The 26,786-nt window shown below is 39.7% G+C and overlaps 1 protein-coding gene across 5 annotated transcripts in view; it reads left to right on the plus strand.

Annotated features, from left to right (window-relative positions):
- The window catches only part of nfyal (nuclear transcription factor Y, alpha, like), a 51,399-nt gene extending 24,894 nt beyond the window's left edge, over nucleotides 1–26,505 (plus strand). For 4 of the 5 annotated variants that reach the window (XM_028797100.2, XM_028797104.2, XM_051925000.1 and 1 more), the window contains exons 7-10: nucleotides 3,282–3,430; nucleotides 3,515–3,688; nucleotides 18,376–18,477; nucleotides 24,905–26,505. In XM_028797100.2, coding sequence (XP_028652933.1) covers nucleotides 3,282–3,430; nucleotides 3,515–3,688; nucleotides 18,376–18,477; nucleotides 24,905–24,967 — 488 coding nt within the window. In that variant the 3' untranslated portion in view covers nucleotides 24,968–26,505. The remainder of the gene's footprint in view (nucleotides 1–3,281; nucleotides 3,431–3,514; nucleotides 3,689–18,375; nucleotides 18,478–24,904) is intronic. The other variant, XM_028797105.2, reaches the window with a different exon arrangement.
- The last annotated feature ends 281 nt before the right edge of the window (nucleotides 26,506–26,786 follow it).

A 26,786-nucleotide genomic window follows, 5' to 3' on the forward strand; every position in this document is an offset into this window, starting at 1 on the left:
TAACACGAAAATTGATGATCAGCAAATTGGTTAGATGCATATCAATAGACTAAGCTGAAACAGTTGGTGATGATGGTGTGGAAGATGAAAACATCAGCTTACAATATCCCGTAGAATATCTACAACCGTTAACACCGTCTGGACTTCCACTGGCCGAATTACTGTTGAAAGAAGGATGTATCATAATATTATTGCGTAATTTATGTATGAGTGATGGGCTATGCAATAGGTCAAGATTAGTTGTATTCAAAATTGGTCAAAGAGTAATCACCAACACAAATGGAGATGAAATCATTGAGCATAAAAATATAATGCACACATTTAGAGACTACTATAAATCCTTATATTCTACTGAGTTTAAAGAAGAAAATACACAATCTAATGCATTTCTGGATACATTACAGATACCACAAATAGATACTTTTAGTGCGGAGGAACTGGATAAACCTCTGGCGCTATCAGTTACTGGATGCTATAAAGTCACTTCAAGGCGGGAAAGCAGCAGGCCCTGATGTCTACCCTGCAGAATTTTATAAGAAATTCTCCACTCAGCTAGCTCCCCTCCTATTAGCAACATTTACAGAAGCTAGAGACAATCAAATTCTACCTCAAACTTTTTGCCAAGCATTAATCACCATCTTTCTTAAACAAAATAAGGACTTCTTACAACGTGCATCATACTGACCAACTTAACTTCTGAATAATGATGTTAAGATACTCTCAAAAATCATAGCCACAAGGATGTAGAAAGTGCTGCCTTCGGTAATATCACAAGATCAAACTGGATTTCTCAAGGGTTGACACTTATCTTCCAATCTTTGACACCCGTTTGACTTTGCTGGTGAGTATATTACATTAAACACCCCAGAAATATTATTATCATTGGATGCAGAAAAAGCATTTGACATGATTGAATGGAAATACCTTTTCACTACATTAGAGAAATTTGGGTTTGGCCCGAACATCTGCATGGACCAAACTACTGTATACCAAGCCAGAAGCTTCAGTTTGTATTAACAACATTTGTTCAGACTACTTTAAACTAGAATGTGGTACCAGATAAGGATGCCCCTTGTCACCACTGTTATTTGCAATCGCCATTGAACCATTGGCAGTTCACTGTCAAAATGCTTATCAGATAAAGGGGATTATCAGAGAAGGACTGGAACAGAAAATTTCTCTATATGCAGATGATATGGTACTGTATATATCAGACCCACAAAATTCTGTGCCTGCAGTCTTAACAGCATTTACAGAATTTCAAAAGATCTCTGGTCTCCGAATTAATCTGAATAAAAGTATACTCTTTCCAGTGAATTCTGAAGCATATAATATTAGATTGGATACCCTACCTTTTATCATTGCAGATCAGTTTAAATACCTAGGGCAGTGTTTCCCAAACTCGGTCCTGGGGACCTCCTGTGGCTGCAGGTTTTTGTTCCAACCAGATTCCTAATCAGTGACAACACCTGATAGCACTGATCTCATTTAATTAGCTGGTATTTTGTTTTCTTTTATTCAACATTCAGAAAAGCATAGCAGCATGATTTTTACACTTATAAGACATTTAGAAATATTTCTGCTTTTGCTATAGATTTAAATTCTTAACTCTCTTTTGTTGATTTCATTATACTTTGCCCTTTCTCTGTGCAGGTTTTCCCCTTTATTGTATCTTAATAATGACAATTTAAAATGAGCAGATCAGACACCCCAGGAATAATCAAAAGCTGCAACTACTTCAGCGTCAGACCCACTAATTAGTAAATAATGGATTAATTAAATAATTAGAACACCTTGAAAAGTAGAATGAAAATCAAGATGAAAATACTGTTAAAAATTTAAAAAATAAATTATTCCTATATAAATGCTTGGTAGATTTTAATTTTTTTTTTTTTGAGCAAACTTAGTTTTCTAATTTCTATATTGTTCCCTAAACACAGAACTTGAGAAATAATACATCACTTAATTAGCCCAGGAGTGCAATTAAAAACAGAAGCTGGTTGGAACAAAAACCTGCAGCCACGGAGGGTCCCCAGGACCGGGTTTGGGAAACACTGACCTAGGGGTAAATATCACAATTAAACACAAAGCTCTCTCTCAACAAAATTTCACCGTCTGTATGGAAAAAATTAAGCAAGACTTGCATAGATGGTCAACCCTTCATCTCACTCTAGCTGGAAGAATTAACGTTGTTAAGGTGAATATTCTTCCTAAGCTTCTTTTTTTATTTCAAAACAATCCAATATGCATCAATAAATCATTTTTTAAGCAATTAGATTCAACAATAACTTCATTTATTTGGAACTCAACATCCACGGATCCAAAGAACGACCCTACAAAGACCTCAGGCAGAAGGTGGCATGGCTGTAGAATTTTAGAATAGTTTTTGCTATGACAATTAACAAATCACAGGGACAAAGATTCGAAAAAATCAGTTTATTTATTAGAGAGAAAGGAACGATGTTCACTCACGGACAGTTATACATTGCGTTGTCACGATTTAAGTCCAAACACGGAATCAAAATTCAGTGTGATATTGATGAAAAGTTAATTCCAAATATTGTTTTTACTGAAATTTTACAGTAAAAGTGTAAGTTTAAAAAAGTTCTTCCGTGTTAATTTTAAAGCCGAACAGAACGAAAACATATAACAAAAAGAATACCTCAAATGCAACATGAAACATGATTTTCTTTCAATTTATTACGTTTTATTATTTTTTTTTTTACTATGGTTAATTACTCATTGTAATGTAAAATAGTTCAATTATGCATATGTAACAATTCCCATGAAAATCTGGTTACTACTTGTTAAATACATGGTGCAGCAGACTGTACCATCAACTGTGCCTAAACTCAGGAACTTTTGAAGGTGTAGTATTGATAGCTAAGGTTAGCTGATTAAGTATGCTGTATCATTTTATAAACCTAATACTCATAATTCTTAACATTGCGAAGTACTTTATTTGTAATTGTGTATGATGGGTAAGTTACAACTATTTTTTGAGGGGGAGATTAATACATGTAATTAAAATGTGACAAAATCTCCATTATTCTGAAAATGTATTAATATGAAGGCTTAATAAAATTATTTTTAGAACAAAACTTAAATTTAATTGGTTAGTATTTTGTTACTAAAATCTTCTATCATTGTTTTTTTGAGAAAGTCTAAATTAGGCCCCCTTATGAAGAATAAAATAATTGAAATGTGAGCATTCTCCACTGGATATGTGAAATCACTTGGTAAACTAGGTTTTCATACAACACTTCTGTTGTACTTTTCAGGTATGATAACTATTCCAGCTGCCAGCCTGGCTGGTGCCCAGATTGTCCAGGCTGGAGCAAATACCAGTACCACAAATAGTGGACAAGGTACTGTTACTGTCACATTGCCTGTTTCTGGTAGCATGGTAAACGCTGGTGGAATGGTCATGGTAAGTCTGTGTACTTTTATTGGCTACAGTTTATTTATTTAAATTTTTTTTTTAATGATTTAATTCTATCATCTGTCTATACAGATGGTTCCCGGAGGTAGTACATTGCCAACCATGCAGAGAATTCCCCTACCTGGAGCAGAAATGCTAGAAGAGGAGCCACTGTATGTGAATGCCAAGCAGTACCATCGCATCCTTAAGAGGAGACAAGCTCGTGCCAAACTTGAGGCAGAGGGAAAGATTCCAAAGGAAAGGAGGGTAAGTACCTACTAAGTACTGTATATGACAAGATATCTAATGAACGTGGATATTTCTTAAAGCAAACAGAAATGGAAGCATTACAGCAACAGCAACCCTATATTTACAGCAACCCTGTATTTAAGAACCATGCTGATAAATATATGGACTATAATAATAGTAATAATAATAATGCTTTCTACTATAAAAAATCAGCTGACTTCACCAAGTATTGCTAAATTAATTTTTAGGTGACCAGGTGAATTTTAATACTGTACTGTACTGCACCATCTTTTACAGAAGTGAATTAAACAAAAGAAGGCTAAACAATGTGAAGAGAAAAAAGGGTAAATGCAGCCCCTGCAATTTTAATGACAAAATTATGGAATTAGGCTAATCCTTAAAGTGATTCCTGTCAGTGGGGCTTCAAAATTATATAAAGGGTCACAGAGATCAAATGTCCATGGTATGACAAAGAAAATGTCTCCTGCTGCATCCATTTTTTTTACATGAGTGAATATTTGACCATGCATCTTTCCATATGTATCCATTTCTGTTTCTAATAAATAGTCAAAAATACAAATTCAGTCTGATGAGATAAAAATCAGGTCCAAGAAGAGACCTCCAAACCCAACAATAGCTTGTCATTTTCTGTTATCCTAATGTTTTGAATGTATTTAAGACAATGTTAAAAGGTTTCCCCGGATGCTGTTTTCAACTGCTTTAGTGATTTGGTCCATGTGTTTTGCTAATATTGGTAATATTTACCTTTTAACTAACTTGCAACTGTATTGCTGCATTCTGAAATATTACATTGTACAATAATAACAGGCAAGCACTCTATTTTAATCCTTCCATATGTTAAATTGTTTCTTTGTAGTTTATCAGAGAAGGTGCAAGTTCTTCCTCATTTCATTGTAGCACATAACCAGCAGGCCTATTCTTTACTTCTTCTACTGCACTTTGTCCCTTTTGTAATACTGTGGTCAGAATTGTACACAGTATTTCAGATGTGACTTTAAAAATGTTGCTGTGCAAATGTAACTATTCTTGAATCCACATAGCAGACTGTAAAATCTGATAATTTGTGCTCTGAACTTTTTTTTTTTTTTCTTACTTAACCTCCTTAGCGTTAGACCTGAGCATCACCCGGGCTGTGAAAACAGTGTTAAAAGCATTAGTCCCAAGTGTCACTTGGGCAACTGTATAGAAATGTCTCGCATAAGCATTATACTCGCATTATATATGGCATCTCGTAAGAAACCTTTTTCCCCATCCCAGGTGTTGCATGCTCTTGACAGTGATACTGTAGGACCAGTGATGTTGAGGAGCCTGTAATCAGCATAGATGACAAAGTAGATCTGTCTTCAGGCAATGAAATTGAAATGGTGAAACAGAAAGCGACGCTTGCATTTGGGTTTCTGTTTACCCTGCTTCAAATAAACCAGCACCACCTCGTTTTAAATTTTGTGGGGCAGCCAGGAATAAAAGTGAATGTTGACAGCCAAGATACACTTACTTTAGTTATTTCTTGATGACGTTATCAAAAGAATTGTTTTTGAGACGAACTGTTATGCTGAAGTGTCAGGTAAACGACCGTATACTTAAGCTTTTGTCCCGTTCAAAGATATAACACACGACATATTTTAACAGTATATATGGTTTTAGGGTTATCATTGTATTATTCATTTCATAATAATAATAATCATTGTTATTATTTGTATCATACTTTTTACACTTCTGATTTTGTACTTTTTAGTGTTTTGCACATTTTACAGTAGAAAGAGGATGCTTTTTAAATGTTTTTTTGCAAAAAAAAATAGAACACTAAGGAGATTAATCTGGTAGAGGATAATGAGTATACTAGGGCTGTAACAAACACCTGACCTCAGGAGTTTGTAAACCATGTTTATAATTTGAACAAAAATGTTCACTCTACCAAAATATTGCAGGATTGGCAAATCTAATTATGGTAAAGATGCAGTGTTCATTTTCTGATTTACTTATTATTCTGGATTTCCATAAGACATTTTGTTTTTAAACATCATTCGTGTTCTTATCCCAAATTTGTAAAGTAAGAAACCGAAAGTAAACACCAGGGGCCTCATGTATAAATGGTGCGTACGCACAAAAATCTTGCATGAGCCCGTTTCCACGCTCAAAATTTACAATGTATAAAACCTAAACTTGCTGTAAAGCCACGCACATTTTCACGGTAACTAAATGTTTGACGTACGCAAGTTCTCCGCTCGGTTTTGCAAATTGGCGGCACCCAGCGTCAAAGCAGTGCTACACTTCTAGTGTTGTTTCCCTTTCTTTTTTAGATCCACATCCTGACACGGCTTTATAAATACACTGAAATTAACCGCATATTGTTTATTAGTTTAATGCATCTGATTGTAATTAACCTGTAACAATATAATGGTCCACAGAATGGTCAAACCATTCTAAATACCATAGCTGCTTTAGCAGCTGATTGGAAAGAGATTATCGTTATACAGCATAAAAGCACACGCTGCCTCAGCCATGCTGTCTGTTGAACTGCTCTCGTAAGGCAAACGCTTCAGAGCATGCGGGTCAGAAACCGTTTCATCCCAAGAACTATAAACTCACTCAATCAGTCCATTAGGTGCTCCTTGTAGAACGCTTTGTACTTATAAGTACAATTACCTCACTGTAAACTTGCAATCCATATTACTAACCGAGAATGGTAAACCGGATGGAATGGACGCAGGGACACGGCGATGGGACCATGAGATGTACTGCGCAGGCACGTACAGCGCGCGTCTCATAAACCGCATGCGAAGTCTTATCCACTGTGCACGAAGGAGTTACAGCCCAAAAACGAAAGAGCTCAACTGACGTGAATGAGTAATGAAGCAACAACGCGCCCATGGCTAACGACTACCGACACAGCCACACAAATAAGAGGACTGCGCTGCAGCCCAGATTCAAACGGAAGACGCTACAGAGGCCCCACGGGTCCATAAAGTATGGAAGGCGCAGGCTTCACCGCCATATTGTGAGTGGCACTACTGCGGAGTGAAGGCACAGGCGTCACCGCCATATTGTGAGTGGCACCACTGCGGAGTGAAGTAAACGCGCTTCTGAAACTGCGGAAGCAAAGCAGGCACGGGTTCAAAACGAACGAGCTCGACTGACGGATATACAAACAATGTATTTCAGGATACCCAACGCCGGGGGTAGGCGAGCGAAGCGAGCAGGGGGCGGAGCCCCCTTGTACAGTTATAATATTGCACAACCTGAGCCACATTATAAAGCGCGTATTTACATATGATGATGATATCATTTTTAAGATGAAATGTAGCAAAATGTTTATTATATTATACAGGTAAAACTTTAACTTCATTTAAATAAACATGTGAGGGCACGGTACACGGTGCCACAGCACTAGCAAGGAGCTGGCGCTCCGTTCATGGATTGTTCCTGCCTTGCGCTGTATTCTTGCTGGGGCTAGTGTGACACTGGAAGGATAGATGGATAGAATAATTAAACATGTACTACGAAGATATTTCAATGTTCCTTAAAAGTTTTGAAGAATCACCGTTTTAAGCTTACAGATGGCTTAACGTCTGTTACAGAGCTGATTGTGTGGTGATTGGGTATTTGGAGAAAGAAACGGTAAGGACTGGAATTGGGGGTTAGTACATTTTGAAAGAGACAGTACTGCTGCAATAAATTATTTCATTGAAGGTTGCGCACGGTGCAGCAAGCATCTTGCGTGAGGCAGAAACAATCACTGCACCACCATGTTCCCATGTTTAATAGCATGCTTTAACTCCTATCATAATGAAAATGATATCAAGTATACATCTCAGTATTTTAATTATTCAGAGAAGTGTAATATCACGAATGTAATGGATTCTGTGTCCTGTCGGAGGAAGGGAAAGCCTGTTTAAGAAGCATGTAGTGATTCACACACACAGAGCACATAGAAGATCAAATACAAAACAAAGCTTTTAATGTGCTACTTTAGTTACTACGGTGGGATTTGAGAAACTACTAAATTAAACGATTTTAAGATGAAGTTTATTATGTTCTACTTTAATGGCAAAATAAACTGTGATTAAAGTGGAAATTTCGAGATTAAAGTTAACATTTCATGCTTTTTTTTCTCCCAGTGTGTGCCTATTTTTTTTCCTCTGTACCCTAATAAGCTTTCATATGACACTCAAACAGTGGGCTACTACTCACCTTTTCACGGCGTCTTTAATATCTGACAACTTCTTTTTTATTTTGACACTGTGCGACTTTGTGAACTTGAGCTTTCGAGTTTCTCCGACACTCGATCAACTTCCTTTTGTTGTTTATACCACTGTTTAAACCAACAAATAGTACGTTTTTCCTTGCCTCCACTTGGTATTCACTGAAATTCTTCTATTTCCCCCCTTTCTTTTGCCATTGCCTTTTCACAGAACCTTGAGCTTAAGGGCTATTTATATTGATTTGCATATTCAAAGAGGCATAATTCTGGGAGGAGTTTGGAGAGTGGCAGCAGGCGCGTGCACTTGTCTTACTTTTCACGCTGACCAGGATTTATGGAGTGGATAAACGTTGCAGTTGGCAAACGCACAGATTTATGCATCTGGATTTTTTTGTGCGTACGCGCATTTCCGCTTTTGCCTTTGCACCATGTTTTAGTGTGAATTCTACGTATAGAGATTGTGTTACATATACACACCTTTTAATCAAGAGTATAGTATCAAGTCATTGAAACTTCAGTTAAGTAGCAGAGGGTGTTGTTAATCAGTTTCAGCTACTTTAGTGTTAATGAAATTAACAACAGATGCACTAGAGGGGTAATACTGAGATGACCCTCAAAACAGGAATGGTCTAACAGGTGGAAGCCACTGACATTTTTCCCCTCCATCTTTTCTGAATGTTTTTTCACCAGTTTTGCATTTGGCCATGGTCAGTGTCACTACTGGTAGCATGAGGTGATACCTGGGCCCAACAGAGGTTACACAGGTAGTCCAACTTCTCCATGATGGCACATTAATACGAACCATTGCCAGAAGGATTGCTGCATCTCCCAGCATAGTCTCAAGGGCATGGAGGAGATTCCAGGAGACAGGCAGGCAGTTACTCTAGGAGAGCTGGTCAGGGCCAGTGAATGTCCTTAACCCATCAGCAGGACCGGTATCTGCTCCTTTGGGAAAGGAGGAATAGGATGAGCACTGCCAGCGCCCTACAAAATAACCTCTAGCAGGCCACTGGTGTGAATGTCTTTGACCAAACAATCAGAAACAGACTTCATGAGGGTGGCCTGAGGGCCCGACGTCCTCTAGTGGGCCTTGTGCTCACTGCCCGGCACAGTGGAGCTTGATTGGCATTTGCCATAGAATACCAGAATTGGCAGGTCCATCACTGGCACCTTGTGCTTTTCACAGATGAGAGCAGGTTCACCCTGAGCATATGTGACAGGCGTGAAAGGGTCTGGAGAAGCCGTGGAGAATGTTAGGCTGCCTGTAACATTGTTCAGCCTGACTGGTTTGGTGGTGGGTTAGTGATGGTCTGGGGAGGCATATCCATGGAGGGACGCACAGACCTCTACAGACTAGACAACGGCACCTTGACTGCCATTAGGTATCTGGATGAAATCCTTGGACCCATTGTCAGACCCTATGCTGGTGCAGTGGATCCTGGTTTCCTCCTGGTGCACGACAATGCCCGGCCTCATGTGGCGAGAGTATTCAAGCAGTTCCTGGAGGAGGAAGGAATTGATACCAGTGACTGGCCCCTATGCTCGCCTGATCTAAATTCAATAGAATACCTATGGAACATTATGTTTCGGTCCATCTGATGCCACCAGGTTGCACCTCAGGCTGTTCAGGAGCTCAGTGATGCCCTGGTCCAGATCTGGGAGGAGATACCCCAGGACACCATCCGTATTCTCATTAGGAGGATGCCCTGACGTCAGGCATGCATACAAGCACGTGGGGGCCATACAAACTACTGAATACAACTTTGATTTGCTGCAATGAAATTTCAGCAAAATGGACTGGCCTGCCGCATCATTTTTCACTTTGATTTTTGGGGTGTCTTTGAATTCAGCCCGCCTGGAGTTTGCCAAAAGGCACCTGAAGGACTCTCAGACCATGAGAAAGAAAATTCTCTGGTCAGATGAGACAAAGATTGAACTCTTTGGTGTGAATGCCAGGCGTCACGTTTGGAGGAAACCAGGCACTGCTCATCACCAGGCCAATACCATCCCTACAGTGAAGCGTGGTGGTGGCAGCATCATGCTGTGGGGATGTTTTTCAGTGGCAGGGACTGGGAGACTAGTCAGGATAAAAGGAAAGATGACTGCAGCAATGTACAGAGACATCCTGGATGAAAACCTGCTCCAGAGCTCTCTTGACCTCAGACTGGGACGACGGTTCATCTTTCAACAGGACAATGACCCTAAGCACACAGCCAAGATATCAAAGGAGTGGCTTCAGGACAACTCTGTGAATGTCCTTGAGTGGCCCAGCCAGAGCCCAGACTTGAATCCGATTGAACATCTCTGGAGAGATCTTAAAATGGCTGTGCACCGACGCTTTCCATCCAACCTGATGGAGCTTGAGAGGAATAGGCGAAACTGGCCAAGGATAGGTGTGCCAAGCTTGTGGCATCATATTCAAAAAGACTTGAGGCGGTTATTGCTGCCAAAGGTGCGTCGACAAAGTTTTGAGCAAAGGCTATGAATACTTATTTATGTACATGTGATTTCTCAGTTTTTTTATTTTTAATAAATTTGCAAAAACCTCAAGTAAACTTTTTTCACGTTGTCATTATGGGGTGTTTTGTGTAGAATTCTGAGGAAAAAAATGAATTTAATCCATTTTGGAATAAGGCTGTAACATAACAAAAGGTGGAAAAAGTGATGTGCTGTGAATACTTTCTGGATGCACTGTGTGTATATATGTATGTATGTGTGTGTGTGTGTGTGTGTATGTGTATATATATATATATAATATATATATAGATATATACATATAATACATACAAGTTGGCACAAGGAAAGGGGGAGAATTCAAAGATGGAGAAATCAAAGAATAAAAGAAACAGAAGGAGGTTAAGGGATGTGAAAGGCAGTCTTAGAAGGACTATCTGGCCACCTGAAAGGAGGAGACCTCACGAGCTGGAGCCCCGTGAAGGAGCGTTAGCTGTGGCACTCTAGGGGCTAGTTCGCCCCAGTGAACATCAAGTTGGAGTGTGGCAAGTAAGGCGGGTGCCCTCCCTAGGCTTCTGAGGTGCGACCACGTGAGCGCGAATGAAGAAGGGAGGAGAGCTGACCTCTGACGGTCTGGCCGTGATGCCTGGAGGCAGCCAAAACAGAGGTCGGCCGAAAGGAGCTCGTGGCTGCGGAGTCTCCGCCAGCAACGCGAGCAATGGGTGAGCCGGGGTGAATGAAAAAGAGGTGGGCTGAGATCAGGAGGAGTTAGACTGCATTTTAACCTCGGATTTTTTAATGGATTTATTTATTGATTTTTATTCCCACTTTTTATTGGGTTTTTTTTTCGATTTACATATGTACTTTTTTGGTAGGTTTACTTTTTTCATGGTCCATCAAGCTGTCTTTTCAAATTCTTGTGCATGGCATGTTTACTCAAGGTAACTCCCTCCTTGGGGGGTGTTTGTTTGAATATTTCATGCACAATGAGCAACACATACCATTTCCTTTGACCATTATCCAATCAAAATCTTTAAACCATTGTTTGTTGTTTGCCAGATAAGTGGTGCTTAGATTTATCAATTGGCAGAGTGTGTGCTGAAGAGATTTCCCCTGATAGATAGATAGATAGATACTTTATTAATCCCAATGGGAAATTCACATTCTTCAGCAGCAGCATACTGATACAATAAATAATATTAAATTAAAGAATGATAATAATGCAGGTGAAAAACAGACAATAACTATGTATAATGTTAAATGTTAACGTTTACCCCCCCTGGATGGAATTAAAGAGTCGCATAGTTTGGGGGAGGGATGATCTCCTCAATCTGTCAGTGGAGCAGGACAGTGACAGCAGTCTGTCGCTGAAGCTGCTCTTCTGTCTGGAGATGATACTGTTTAGTGGATGCAGTGGATTCTCCATAATTGATAGGAGCCTGCTGAGCGCCCTTCGCTCTGCCACAGATGTTAAACTGTCCAGCTCCATGCCAACAATAGAGCTTGCCTTCCTCACCAGTTTGTCCAGACGTGAGGCGTCTTTCCTCTTAATGCTGCCTCCCCAGCACACCACTGCGTAGAAGAGGGCGCTCGCCACAACTGTCTGATAGAACATCTGCAGCATCTTATTGCAGATGTTGAAGGACGCCAGCCTTCTAAGGTAGTATAACCGGCTCTGTCCTTTCTTGCACAGCGCATCAGTATTGGCAGTCCAGTCTAATTTATCATCCAGCTGCACTCCCAGATATTTATAGATCTGCACCATCTGCACACAGTCACCTCTGATGATCACGGGGTCTATGAGGGGTCTGGGCCTCCTAAAATCCACCACCAGCTCTTTGGTTTTGCTGGTGTTCAGGTGTAGGTGGTTTGAGTCGCACCATTTAACAAAGTCATTGGTTAGGTCCCTATACTCCTCCTCCAGCCCATTCCTGATGCAGCCCACGATAGCAGTGTCATCAGCGAACTTTTGCACATGGCAGGACTCCAAGTTGTATTGGAAGTCTGATGTATATAGGCTGAACAGGACCGGAGAAAGTACAGTCCCCTGTGGCGCTCCTGTGTTGCTGACCACAATGTCAGACGTGCAGTTCCCAAGACGCACATACTGAGGTCTGTCTTTAAGATAGTCCACGATCCATGCCACTAGGTATGAATCTAATCCCATCTCTGTCAGCTTGTCCCTAAGGAGCAGAGGTTGGATTGTGTTGAAGGCGCTAGAGAAGTCTAGAAACATAATTCTTACAGCACCACTGCCTCTGTCCAAGTGAGAGAGGGATCGGTGTAGCATATAGATGATGGCATCCTCCGCTCCCACCTTTTCCTGATATGCAAACTGCAGAGGGTCAAGGGCGTGTTGAACCTGTGGCCTAAGGTGGTGAAGCAGCAGCCTCTCCATGGTCTTCATCACATGTGATGTCAGAGCAACAGGCCAAAAGTCATTCAGCTCACTAGGACGTGATACCTTTGGGACTGGGGTGATACAAGATGTTTTCCAAAGCCTCGGGACTCTCCCCTGTTCCAGGCTCAGGTTTAAGATGCGCTGTAGAGGACCCCCCAGCTCCAATGCACAGACCTTCAGCAGTCGTGGCGATACTCCATCTGGACCCGCTGCTTTGCTGGCACGAAGTCTCCTCAGCTCTCTGCTCACTTGCGCTGTTGTAATTATGGGTGGGAATGTCTTTACTATGCTGGTATCAGCAGAAGGATGTGTGGAGGGTGCAGTACTCCGAGGTGAGTGTGAGAGTGGGTTAGGGTGGTCAAACCTGTTGAAGTTGTTCATTTGGTTTGCTCTCTTCACGTCTCTCTCGATGGTGGTACCCCGCTTCGAGCTGCAGCCAGTGATGATCTTCATCCCATCCCACACTTCCTTCATGCTGTTATTCTGCAACTTCTGCTCCAGCTTTCTCCTGTACTGCTCCTTTGCCGCCCTGAGCTGGACTCAGAGTTCCTTCTGCACGCGCTTGAGCTCATGCTGATCACCGTCTTTAAAAGCCCTTTTCTTCTGGTTCAAAAGGCCCTTGATGTCACTTGTAATCCATGGCTTGTTGTTAGCATAGCAGCGTACTGTTCTTACTGGAACTACAATGTCCATACAGAAGTTGATGTAGTCAGTAGTGCAGTCAACAACTTCCTCAATGTTCTCACTATGAGATCCCTGCAGGATATCCCAGTCTGTAGTTCCAAAACATTCTCTCAGAGTATTCTCAGCCTCCGGGGTCCACTTCCTGAATGATCGTGTGGTTACAGGTAGGACTCTCACTTTTGGTTTATAGTGAGGCTGAAGCAGAACCAGGTTATGATCTGCTTTCCCAAGCGCAGGCAGCAGGGTGGCGCTGTATGCGTCTTTAACGTTTGCATACAGTAAATCAATAGTCTTATTTCCCCGGGTGTTACAGTCCACATACTGGGAGAATGCAGGTAATGTTTTGTCCAGCGTCACATGGTTAAAGTCTCCAGCGATTAGCACAAGCGCCTCAGGGTGCTGCGTTTGTAACTTAGCAACAGCAGAGTGGATGATGTCACTCGCTGTCTCCACGTCCGCCCGAGGAGGGATGTACACGATGACAACAATGACATGTCCAAACTCTCTGGGCAAGTAGCAGGGACGTAAACTTACGGCCAACAGTTCGATATCTCTGCAGCAAGTGGAGATTTTGACGTTAACATGTCCAGAGTTACACCACCAGTTACTGATGGATCAGCCTCTGCAATGTCTTTGTCTGAAATTGCCACATCAGGAGTTGATGCTGCACCATCATTAGTTTGTGGCGTCTCTTTTCTGAAAAAACTGAGCAGTGTTGTTTTCTGAACACTTTTTTTACTCCTGTTGGTAAAACGTTTGGAAAAAATTAAAAGTACCTATGAATAAGACTTTTGAGTGGGAAGGTGGAAGCCTGTTGGACATTCAATGCACACTTTTACACTACCCAGACCAAGATATGAACTAAAAAAGGAATGGCAGATGGGTCACTTTAACAAAACCCTCAGTAATTCAGTGACAATACCTTTGCTTAAGACACAGTGTGTGTTGCAAGTGTTTCTGCACACTTTATGCAATATGGACGCAGGTCCAAATATGAGCAAATATAAGACCGGTAGATGGGGTTCACTTTAACAAAATCCTCAGTATGAGCAAAATTAAAAACTGCAGAGGGAGTCACTTTAACAATAACCACATTGACTGCTACAAGTATTTTTGCACACAGAACACAATCATGGTGAAATTCAAATCAGGTATGAGGGAAATGTGACAGTGGTGAGGTCTGCAGTAGGAGTGACGGATGCATTGAAGGTGGAGGTGGGATTACATAAGGGATCGGCGTTGAGCCCTTTATTTGCAATGGTGATAGACAGGTTGACAGATGAGATTAGACAGGAATCCCAGTGGACTATGAAGTTTGCTGATGACATTGTGATCTGTAGCGATAGTAAGGAGCATGTTGAGGAGACCATGGAGAGGTGGATATATGCTCTAGGGAGGAGAGGAATGAAGGTCAGTAGGAACAAGACAGAATACATGTGTATAAATGAGGGAGTCAGCGGAATGGTGAGGATGCAGGGAGTAGAGTTTGCGAAGGTGGATTTGAGTTTAAATACTTGTGATCAACAGTACAGAGTATTGGGGATTGTAGAAGAGAGGTGAAAAAGAGTGTGCAGGAAGGGTGGAATGGGTGGAGAAGAGTGTCAGGAGTAATTTGTGACAGACGGGTATCAGCAAAAGTGAAAGAGAAGGTCAGATCTACAGGGCGGTAGTGAGACCAGCTATGTTATATGGGTTGGAGACGGTGGCACTGACCAGAAAGCAGGAGACAGAGCTGGAGGTAATAATAATAATAATAATAATTTGTATAGCACACTTTCATACAAAAAAAGTAGCTCAAAGTGATTCACATAATGAAGAACAGTAAATAAATATATATAAAACAACATAAATTAAAATAAGACAATATTAGTTAACATAAAAAAAAGAGTAAGGTCCGATGGCCAGGGTGAACAAAAAAAACAAAAAAAAAAACTCCAGATGGCTGGAGAAAAAAAATAAAATCTGCAAATTTTATTTTAGGTGACAGAGTTAAAGATGCTAAGATTTGCACTGGGTGTGACGAGGATGGATGGGATTAGAAATGAGTACATTAGAGGGTCAGCTTAAGTTGGACGGTTTGGAGACAGAGAGGCGAGATTGTGTTGGTTTGGACATGTGCAGATGAGAGATGCTGGGTATATTGGGAGAAGGATGCTAAGGATAGAGCTAACAGGGAAGAGGAAAAGAGGAAGGCCTAAGAGAAGGTTTATGGATGTGGAGAGAGAGGACATGCAGGTGATGAGTTTAACAGAGCAAGATGCAGAGGACAGAAAGATATGGAAGATGAAGATCTGCCAAGGTAACCCCTAATGGGAGCAGCCAAAAGAAAAAGAAGTGCATTTATTTTCAGGAATAATTTAAGTGCAGTTGCAAAAATAATCCAAATTAGATAGTGAGTCAAACTATTATTTTAAAAGGTGAGAGTTCCATCTTTAACAAAAGTGAATTATGTTCTGCAGACAAAGGAGACATATTTGATCTAAAAGAAAATTTGACTGATCAGTTATTGTTACTGTCAAAATCTCCAGAAATTAGTCCCTTTATGTGTTCTAATGTGTATATGCCATGCAACAATTATCTTTAATATCAAATGTTCTATTTTTTTTTTTAAATGGGCAATTTGACTTTACATAGGTTATCAGTCCTTGATTGGTTCCAGATATTTAAGTTGCAGGTATTTTGATTCTAATGTCTAAGGATATGGTATACTCAAAAATGCACTGTATAACTTGGATACTCTTCATTGATTTGTATTCCTAGTGTATTATGTAAAATAACATCCTTTTAGTGTACTTCTTAATTGCTCTTGTATCCTGTCTAGTTTTGTACAGTGACTGGTCCATATAGACTCCAAAGGTGTACCTCATCTAAGATGTACTTTCATACACACCCCACTCCACCTTGAATATTTACAGTGGTGTGAAAAACTATTTGCCCCCTTCCTGATTTCTTATTCTTTTGCATGTTTGTCACACAAAATGTTTCTGATCATCAAACACATTTAACCATTAGTCAAATATAACACAAGTAAACACAAAATGCAGTTTGTAAATGGTGGTTTTTATTATTTAGGGAGAAAAAAAAATCCAAACCTACATGGCCCTGTGTGAAAAAGTAATTGCCCCCTGAACCTAATAACTGGTTGGGCCACCCTTAGCAGCAATAACTGCAATCAAGCGTTTGCGATAACTTGCAATGAGTCTATTACAGCGCTCTGGAGGAATTTTGGCCCACTCATCTTTGCAAAATTGTTGTAATTCAGCTTTATTTGAGGGTTTTCTAGCATGAACCGCCTTTTTAAGGTCATGCCATAGCATCTCAATTGGATTCAGGTCAGGACTTTGACTAGGCCACTCCAAAGTCTTCATTTTGTTTTTCTTCAGCCATTCAGAGGTGGATTTGCTGGTGTGTTTTGGGTCATTGTCCTGTTGCAGCACCCAAGATCGCTTCAGCTTGAGTTGACGAACAGATGGCCGGACATTCTCCTTCAGGACTTTTTTGGTAGACAGTAGAATTCATGGTTCCATCTATCACAGCAAGCCTTCCAGGTCCTGAAGCAGCAAAACAACCCCAGACCATCACACTACCACCACCATATTTTACTGTTGATATGATGTTCTTTTTCTGAAATGCTGTGTTCCTTTTACGCCAGATGTAACGGGACATTTGCCTTCCAAAAAGTTCAACTTTTGACTCATCAGTCCACAAGGTATTTTCCCAAAAGTCTTGGCAATCATTGAGATGTTTCTTAGCAAAATTGAGACGAGCCCTAATGTTCTTTTTGCTTAACAGTGGTTTGCGTCTTGGAAATCTGCCATGCAGGCCGTTTTTGCCCAGTCTCTTTCTTATGGTGGAGTCATGAACACTGACCTTAATTGAGGCAAGTGAGGCCTGCAGTTCTTTAGACGTTGTCCTGGGGTCTTTTGTGACCTCTCGGATGAGTCGTCTCTGCGCTCTTGGGGTAATTTTGGTCGGCCGGCCACTCCTGGGAAGGTTCACCACTGTTCCATGTTTTTGCCATTTGTGAATAATGGCTCTCACTGTGGTTCGCTGGAGTCCCAAAGCTTTAGAAATGGCTTTATAACCTTTACCAGACTGATAGATCTCAATTACTTCTGTTCTCATTTGTTCCTGAATTTCTTTGGATCTTGGCATGATGTCTAGCTTTTGAGGTGCTTTTGGTCTACTTCTCTGTGTCAGGCAGCTCCTATTTAAGTGATTTCTTGATTGAAACAGGTGTGGCAGTAATCAGGCCTGGGGGTGGCTACGGAAATTGAACTCGGGTGTGATACACCACAGTTAGGTTATTTTTTAACAAGGGGGCAATTACTTTTTCACACAGGGCCATGTAGGTTTGGATTTTTTTTCTCCCTAAATAATAAAAACCATCATTTAAAAACTGCATTTTGTGTTTACTTGTGTTATATTTGAGTAATGGTTAAATGTGTTTGATGATCAGAAACATTTTGTGTGACAAACATGCAAAAGAATAAGAAATCAGGAAGGGGGGCAAATAGTTTTTCACACCACTGTATATCTAATATTTTTACTTACTGTTTTACAAATTAAATGCTACATCAACTGTAGGAGATTAATGGTAAAATCAATTCAGAACGTTCCTGGCATCATTACTTGTTGTGTTTTACGTAGATATACAATCACCTCCCCCAGTAGTTCCTTGAATTTCCATTTTTAATTTGATCACTATCCCCTCACTTCATGCTATTTCAAAAGTTTTTTGGAATCCAAGATCAATCGTATTATATTACATCCCTTATTGTCAAATACTTTTCTTGATTACTTACACAATTTCTAAAATATCGAATTACATTATTTACCACTAATAAACTATACTGAGATGGTATGAGCTGCTAATGTAATAGCTTAGATATTTTACTGTTTTCTGTCTTCCATTATTTTAATAGTATAGCATTTTCTTTGCAGAAATACTTGCATGAATCTCGTCATCGGCATGCAATGCAGAGAAAAAGAGGAGATGGAGGTAGATTTTTTTCTCCTAAAGAAAAGGAAGAGATGGCGGTGCGGGTAAGTAAAGCTTATATATAGAAGTTTAAGATAAAGTCCCTTAAAATAATGGAAGAACAACTGTTTTTCTGAGGTTCATGCCATGATACACTTCCACAAACATGTGTTGTGAAGAGCAGACTTTGATAGATCCCTGTTCTTTAAGTAACACAGGGTGCCCACTCACACCTGACTGTCATCACATTGATTGAAAACACCTGACTCGAATTTCACCTTCAAACTAACTGCTAATCCTAGAGGTTAACATACTTTTGCCACTCACAAATATGTAATATTCGATCATTTTCCTCAATAAATAAATGACCAAGTATAATATTTTTGTCTCATTTGTTTAACTGGTTTCTCTTTATCTACTTTTACGACTTGAGTGAAAATCTGATGTTGTTTTAGGTCATATTTATGCAGAAATACAGAAAATTCTAAAGGGTTTACAAACTTTCAAGCACTACTGTATGTATATAATATAATAATAATAATTCATTACATTTATGTATGTGTATATGTATGTATATATGTGTATGTATGTATGTGTGTATATAATATATAATATATAATATATATGATGATGATGTTCCAGAATCACTTCCGAACGGCTGAAGCAGTATTCATGAAACTTGGTACACGTTTCTCATTGGTCGACTAAAAATACTGTAGGAGGATCTGTTGCTTCACATAAGTCGTAATCATCAAGCCTTACACAAGGAAGGTTTGCATGATCTGTAGGGCCTCCCTGGTCAAAAAGGGGGCCAAAATAGCTGCCTAGCCTCTCTTGTCCTAACACATCAGTGTTGTCGTGCGTTCAAAACAGAATAGGAAACACTCTGGGTCATCCAAGTGATTCATCTTCACCCAACACATCTCTGGGATGGGCAAGGGTAGTCGCACCTGCAGGAGCCTCATCCAGCTCTGTTGGGAGTGGAGCATCGTGCACCTGGTGAGAATCCATTGGTGCACGACCATACTTCTGGTACCATGTGACTTGTGAGTCACTGTCTTACACTTGAGAGAAGACGCTGAGTCCAAAAGCTTCAACAAAACCAACTTTATTCCAGTCAAAACATGAACAGTCAGGGTAGCAGAAGATGAACTGATCACCAAAAGGCATAAAGTTAAAGATGACTTATTTCTTTTCAGCATTTTATGCAAGATTAGTGTATTGTTTTTGTTTTGTACAATCAGTTGTACAGTGAAAAAAGGAAAGGAGCAACATGCTAAAGTTGGGGCACCCCAAAGTATTTGAGCTCTCAGACGTTAGTTTGTTAGAGCTATGACTTATTCACAGTCATCGTTGGGGAAACTCTAGGTGATGCAAATTGCTGTGTAAATTCTCTGACTGCTCAAACCTTGTCCCAACAATCGGCATCCATGTGTTCTTCTAAACAGCTGCATATAACTCTGACAAATCAAGTAATTCATGCTCACAAAGCAGGAGAGGATACAAGAATATAATAAAGCATTTTCAGGTAGTCCCTTAGTTCGTAATGTTGTTAAGAAATGGCAGTTAACAGGAACAGTGGAGGTCAAGTTGAAGTCTAGAAGACTAAGAAAACTTTCTGAAAGAACTGCTTGTTGGATTGCTAGAAAGGCAAAGGGCGGAGTGGTGGCTCTGAGGCTAAGGATCTGCGCTGGTATCCCGAAGGTTGCCGGTTCGAATCCCCGTCACTGCCAAAAGAGATCCTGCTCTGCTGGGCCCTTGAGCAAGGCCCTTAACCTGTAATTGCTCCAGGGGCGCTGTACAATGGCAGACCCTGCGCTCTGACCCCAAGGGGTATGCGAAAACTACCAAATTCCTAATACAAGAAATTGTATAAGGCGAAATAAAGAACAAAAAAAAACACACACACAAAAAAGGCAAATTAAAAACCCTGTCAAGCTGTAAAAGACATTCACGAAGATTTAGCAGACTCTGGAGTGGTGGTAGAGTCAGCAGAGGAAAACTTCTCCTTCATCCTAGCCACAGTGTCTGAAACCTGCAAATGAACATCTAAACAAGTGTGATGCATTTTGGAAACAAGTCAAGTGGACTAAGGATGTCAAAATGGAACTTTTTGGCCACAACGTGCAATGGTATGTTTGGAGAAACATACCAAATTTCAGGAAAAGAACATCTCTCCAGCTAGTAAGCATGGGAGCGATCCGCTTTGGGCTCATGTTGCAGCCAGTGGTACAGGGAACCTGTCATTGGTAGAGGGAAGAATGGATTTAAATACCTGGCAAATTCTAGAATGAAACATATTTATCTGTAAAAAAGTTGAAGCTCAAAAGTGGTTGGGTCCTACAACAAGATAATGATCCGAAAAGCACCTCAAAATCTACAATGGAATACCTTAAGCGCAAGCTGACAGTTCTGCAATGGCCTTCACAGTCCACCGACTTAAACATTATTGAAAGTTTGTGGATAGATCTCAAAAGAGCAGTGCATGTAAGATGGCCCAAGAATCTTAGTTAGAAGCCCTTTGTTAGGACAAATGGGTGAAAATCCCCCCAGGTAAGTACTGAAAGACTCTTAGCTGGATGTAAAAAGTGTTTACATGCTGTGATATTTGTTAAAGAAGTGTTACTAAGTACTGACCATGGTGGGTGCCAAACTTTTGCTTCAGGCCCTTTTTTTTTTTTTTTTTTTTGGTATTTTGTACCTGTGAATGATGGAAAAAAATTGTAAACTTGCTTAAAATATCAAACAAAAGTGCCATTTTTAATTGTATGCCTTTTGGTCATCAGTTCATCTTTTGTTCACTTAAAACAGACATTTAAAACAAGGGTGATCAAACTTTTGCATGCCACTCTGTGTCCGTGTCCATATATATACAGTGATCCCTCGCTATATCGCGCTTCACCTTTCGCGGCTTCACTCTATCGCGGATTTTATATGTAAGCATATTTAAATATATATCGCGGATTTTTTGCTGGTTTGCGGATTTCTGAGGACAATGGGTCTTTTAATTTCTGGTACATGCTTCCTCAGTTGGTTTGCCCAGTTGATTTCATACAAGGGACGCTATTGGCAGATGGCTAAGAAGAAACCCAACTTACTTTCTCTCTCTCTCTCTTGCGCTGACTTTCTCTGATCCTGACGTAGGGGGTGTGAGCAGGGGGGCTGTTCGCACACCTAGACGATACGGACGCTCGTCTAAAAATGCTGAAAGATTATCTTCACGTTGCTACCTTCTGTGTGCAGCTGCTTCGTGAAGCAACATACTGCACGGTGCTTCGCATACTTAAAAGCTCAAAGGGCACGTATTGATTTTTGACTTTGTTTTTCTCTGTCTCTCTCTCTCTCTCTCTCTCTCCCTGCTCCTGACGGAGGGGGTGTGAGCTGCCGCCTTCAACCGCTTTGTGCTGCTGTGCTTCGCATACTTAAAAGCCAAACAGCCCTATTGATTTGTTTGCTTTCCTCTCTGTTTCCTTTGAAGAGGAAGATATGTTTGCATTCTTTTAATTGTGAGACAGAACTGTCATCTCTGTCTTGTCATGGAGCACAGTTTAAACTTTTGAAAAAGAGACAAATGTTTGTTTGCAGTGTTTGAATAACGTTCCTGTCTCTCTACAACCTCCTGTGTTTCTGCGCAAATCTGTGACCCAAGCATGACAATATAAAAATACTTCGCGGATTTTCTTATTTCGCGGGTGGCTCTGGAACGCAACCCCCGCGATGGAGGAGGGATTACTGTAATATATATTATTTTTTTGCTGTTACAGAAATAGGGAAAACTACTTTTTTTTTAAATTATGTCTTATTTCATATGCACATTACAGAAAAAAAACTAAACAATGTGACAGCTTAAGAGAAGCATTTTATTTTGTTTTATGCCACATGTATTATGGATAAATGTTTTTGTAAATTGTAAAGTATATTTTAAGGAAATTTTATTTTTGGTATTTTATGGTCACTGTCTTGTTAAAAATGAACAGTTAAGACCTGTGCTCTATAGTTTAGTTATAAAAATACTCTTTTTAATATAGGTCATGTAATTTCTGTTTGTCTGGTTATGCAGGTGATTAGTGTAAAGTTTTTTAAAGGGGTAAAGAGGGGAAAAAAATCGGAATAGGCCAATCAAGTAACATGAAGTAACATGAAATCAGTGATCGGTATTGGCCTTAAAAAACCTGATCGGAGCATCCCTACTTTATTTGTTCTGCTTTTTCATGTTGCTAATAATTGCATCATCTAAAACATCATTGGATACAGTTAGGCCGGAGTTATACTTCACGCGATGCATGCTGCAGCGGACGCTCCTGCTACACAAGCGTTGAAGTGTTTATACTTGCGCGCGTACTTTACGTAAATCTGGAGGAATCTGCCAGGTGGCAGTGCGAGATATTATCACGGTGACAACATGTTCGGCTTCACTGTGTTGTGAATTGCCTAGAACACCCATTAAATTCCGATGACACCTTACCGCAATATCTCTGAAAAGGATGTTGATTGATTAAATCCAGGGATGTGTCCATTCCAGCAAGCATTGGGCACGAGTGAGAAACAATCCCTGGACGATGCCCCGGCTCATCGCAAGGTGAATACAAGCACACACATATACTAGACACTGAGGAAACCCAGCAGAAAAACATGTAAACTCCAGGCAGGGAATATCAGCGACGTGACTCCCTGCAAGACAGCAGCGCTAATGCTCTGCCACTGTCACCCCATGTGTGTAATTATTAACAGTATTCATTATTTAAACGAAATTACCGATTTATCTGTAAAATGTAATATACATACTTTAATGCTTTTCATCATGAAAGTGATATCAAGTATAAATCTAAGGATTCTAAATGTGCAGAGAGTGTGGCGATCTATTGCTGGCGATTTGCTGCTGTCAGAAGCAGAGGAAGCCCTAGAAAAAAAGATAGCACAGTAGACGGTATGTGAGAATTTTAAAACATACCGTGTCATTACGATCGGGAATATGCGACGCTTGAATATAAAAGCACCATGAATACATCTGTATGTCTGCATTTTGCTTCACCACATCGAACCATTTATCAAATATCGAAGCGCGCACACTGATCTCGTAGGATCTGCAAAGCGGCTTTCTGTCACATGTAGATAGTAAACATACTCTGACATCACATTCCAACTTTTAGCACACTGCGCCCCCCCGACTTTTTGCTGGTACTGCAACTCGCGCACACGTCGCGTTAATTTCTGAGGACCTGCTCAGAGGACGCATCAAATGAACGTGTGGCGGCCATGATGCTGGCGCTTACGCGTTCTGAGCGTGAAGTATAAATGAGCCCTAAGGTGTATGGCACATACTTAACTTTTACAATGCCATGTTAAAAAAGCCACACTTTGATCCATTTTTATGCCCACGGTTTTTGTGTGTGTTTGCACTCTGGGACCACTGTTTTTTGTTGGATTTTATTTTTTGATTAAATGTGGTAGCTAGCAGGATGTTCTGTGATTGCTAAGGGCTCAGGCATGCGTTTAAATTATGTTGAAATACAAAGAACAAAGGATAGCGTGATATTTTCTGCAGTGCTGCTTTACCATTTTGTCAATCTTTTTTTTTTTTTTCTTTTTTTCTTCATTTGCCCAAAATGAGAGAGGTTAGAAGCTTTTTTTTATGTGAAGTTAATTGTTTTTTAGTTATAATAATAATTACATTTGTATAGCACCTTAATCAATACACAAAGTGCTTTACACAGATAGTGGGGAATCACTTCAGCCACCACCAATGTGTAGCATTCATCTGGGAGATGCAATGGCAGCCATGTACCAGTGTGCCCATCACACAATAGCTATGTTATGGTAAAGGCATGAGAGAGAGAGAGAGAGTTAGCCAGTAATGTACAGGGGATTATTAGGGTGCCAAAATGACCAGGGCATGGTGGGCAGTTTGGCCAGTTCATTGGGAAACACCAAACTCTTTTTCGTAAGATGCCCAGGGATCCTTTTTGGTCAAAAAAAAAAAAAAAGACAGTCAAGAACTCTGTTTTATGTCTCATCCAAAGTAAAGCATCAATTTTTATAGTACATTGTCTTCATCGCTCTTCTGGAGCTTAAGGATCCAGAAATGGACCTCAAGATAAGTGCCTCCAGCAGCATTTCAAACTTTTTCCATGATGGTCTCCAATCCAGGTACTGACCAGTCCCAGACATACTTAGCTGCAGGTGGTTTACATGTTCTGAAAGGTAGTTACAGCTGCAGCGTTAGTTGTATTTTACTGATACACGACGTTTCCTTTAGAAACTTCAATTCCGCTACCTTAATTTGGGGTTAATTCTAATCAAAATGACAGCCTGCCACATTCCAGAAAATCTGGTAAGTAGTTGTGAAGCATGTTTAATGTCTAGGCAGCATCTAAAATTAAACCGATCAATTAATGCCTAAACATATTAATGTATCCATGCATAGTATTTTCAAAATGCTGGACTGTAGTTATTGATTTATACATTTGTTTTCTTTCTTTATTTCTCCCACAGGCCCAGTCAGATCAGTCTCAACCAGTTGAAGAAGTTGTGGGACAGATGATAAGAGTGTCATAATTGAAGAGCTTGTCCTGCTCATCCTCCATTCTTGACCTTGTCTACATACTGTAGAGCTGGCAGCACAATTCTCTCCAACCCCCTCCACCAGTGTGTGAGCGCCTGAATGAGTATTCAAACGTGGCATAATACAGTGTTGTGGAAGCATTGCTGCTAATTGTGTCCACACTAGCAGTCAAATGTACAGTTTTTCTAAGTATTTTTTGTTGTAAGTAGAGTATGTGGCTGCAGTGAGATTGGTTGGTTGTGTTTTCTTTCCTCAGTTTATCTCCCAAGTTTGCACCTCCAGTTATAATTATGAATTTGAAGTTTCATCTGGGTTCAAACAGTTACAACATGCTTTTATCATTGTTAGTTAAGATTAACTTGATTAATAATTATTGAAATCCTACATAGTGATTTTTGTTCATATTTGGTACTTTCACTCATACAGGATGACTGCTGCTAGTTTGGATGAATGAATGTGGAGAATATGTGACCCCACCTCCTATGCTTCTTTTTTTTTTTAAATTGAAAATTGTGTCATACAAACATGATAAATTACCTTTTTTTATTTTATATATATATATATATATATATATATATATAAAATTCAACTCTTCTGTAACACTTTGGGTGCTTTTTCTCAAGACCGAGTATCATTTGTATTCAGATGACTTTTTATTATTATTATTATTATTATTATTATTATTCAAGACTAATGTGTATCTGAAATCTTTAAGGTGTTAGATGTAGCACTTCCCTTATGTATTGTGTCTCTGATCTAAAGTGTAATGTGTTCATGTGGATTTTAACCACAGAATTAATGTCACATATCTATCTAAGGTGGTACTCCAAAGCAACAGTGCAGTGTAGAGCTCAAACGGTCTTCTGGGATTTCTGATGCGTTTTTTTTTTTTTTTTTGTTACATTCTGTGCCGATTATTGGTTTTCTTTATAATCTGACCAGAACAATACAGTGTGATGGTTTGTATAGTATTTATGCAGCAATGAAAGTGGTGAACCCAAGATAGTGCTTTTTTTTCTTTTTCTTTTTTTAAATACCAGTTTCACTTTTTAATTTGTAGCTTAAATTTCTGGTCTCACCACTTCATTGATGCAGGAGCAGTGCATTACTTTAAAAGTATTGTTTTCTTCACACAGTTTCCTTCTGCCTTGGATTAAAACTTATTTGTAGAGTTAATTCATGATGTGCACTGCATTTAATGTCTAAGAAGAAGAAATTGCTAGTGGTTTGTCTTTGCAATACTTTCAAGGGCTTTTGCATGTAGTTACATTTGGGATTGTCAGGTACTGTATAATGGGTTCTGTATTTGGAGGCTTTTTCTCGGCATTTGAAAGAAAATAGGAACATTTTGTGTATATACTACAAAACATTTTTATTGTTTTATATATATATATATATATATATTATTATATATATATATAATGTGTATATATATATATTGTTTTTTCAAGCATGAACAGTCTGCATAAAAGTAAGCTGTATAGGACATGTACTGTGTACACCATTCAGCAAATAAAACTTTATTTAAAAAAAGTCGTTTTGGTTTTTATGCATACATTTGATGTTGAACATCTTTAAGTAATGCAGACATGTTGGCACGAGGATGGAAAAAAAAAAAAAAACGGAAAGTTGGATTGACTGGTTATGTGGACCACTTTTGTAAATTGTTTTGGATTAAAGCCACAGAAGACTGGTGCCAAATTTAAATGCCATCCAGTGTGTTAACTGTATTGCATTACAGTGAGTATGCATGCGGGGCATTTAGTTTTGGCATAGTTTTATAGTGCCAAAATTAAGAACAGCAACCAAATG

This window comes from Erpetoichthys calabaricus, chromosome 3, assembly GCF_900747795.2.
Source record: "Erpetoichthys calabaricus chromosome 3, fErpCal1.3, whole genome shotgun sequence".
Taxonomy (NCBI): domain Eukaryota; kingdom Metazoa; phylum Chordata; class Cladistia; order Polypteriformes; family Polypteridae; genus Erpetoichthys; species Erpetoichthys calabaricus.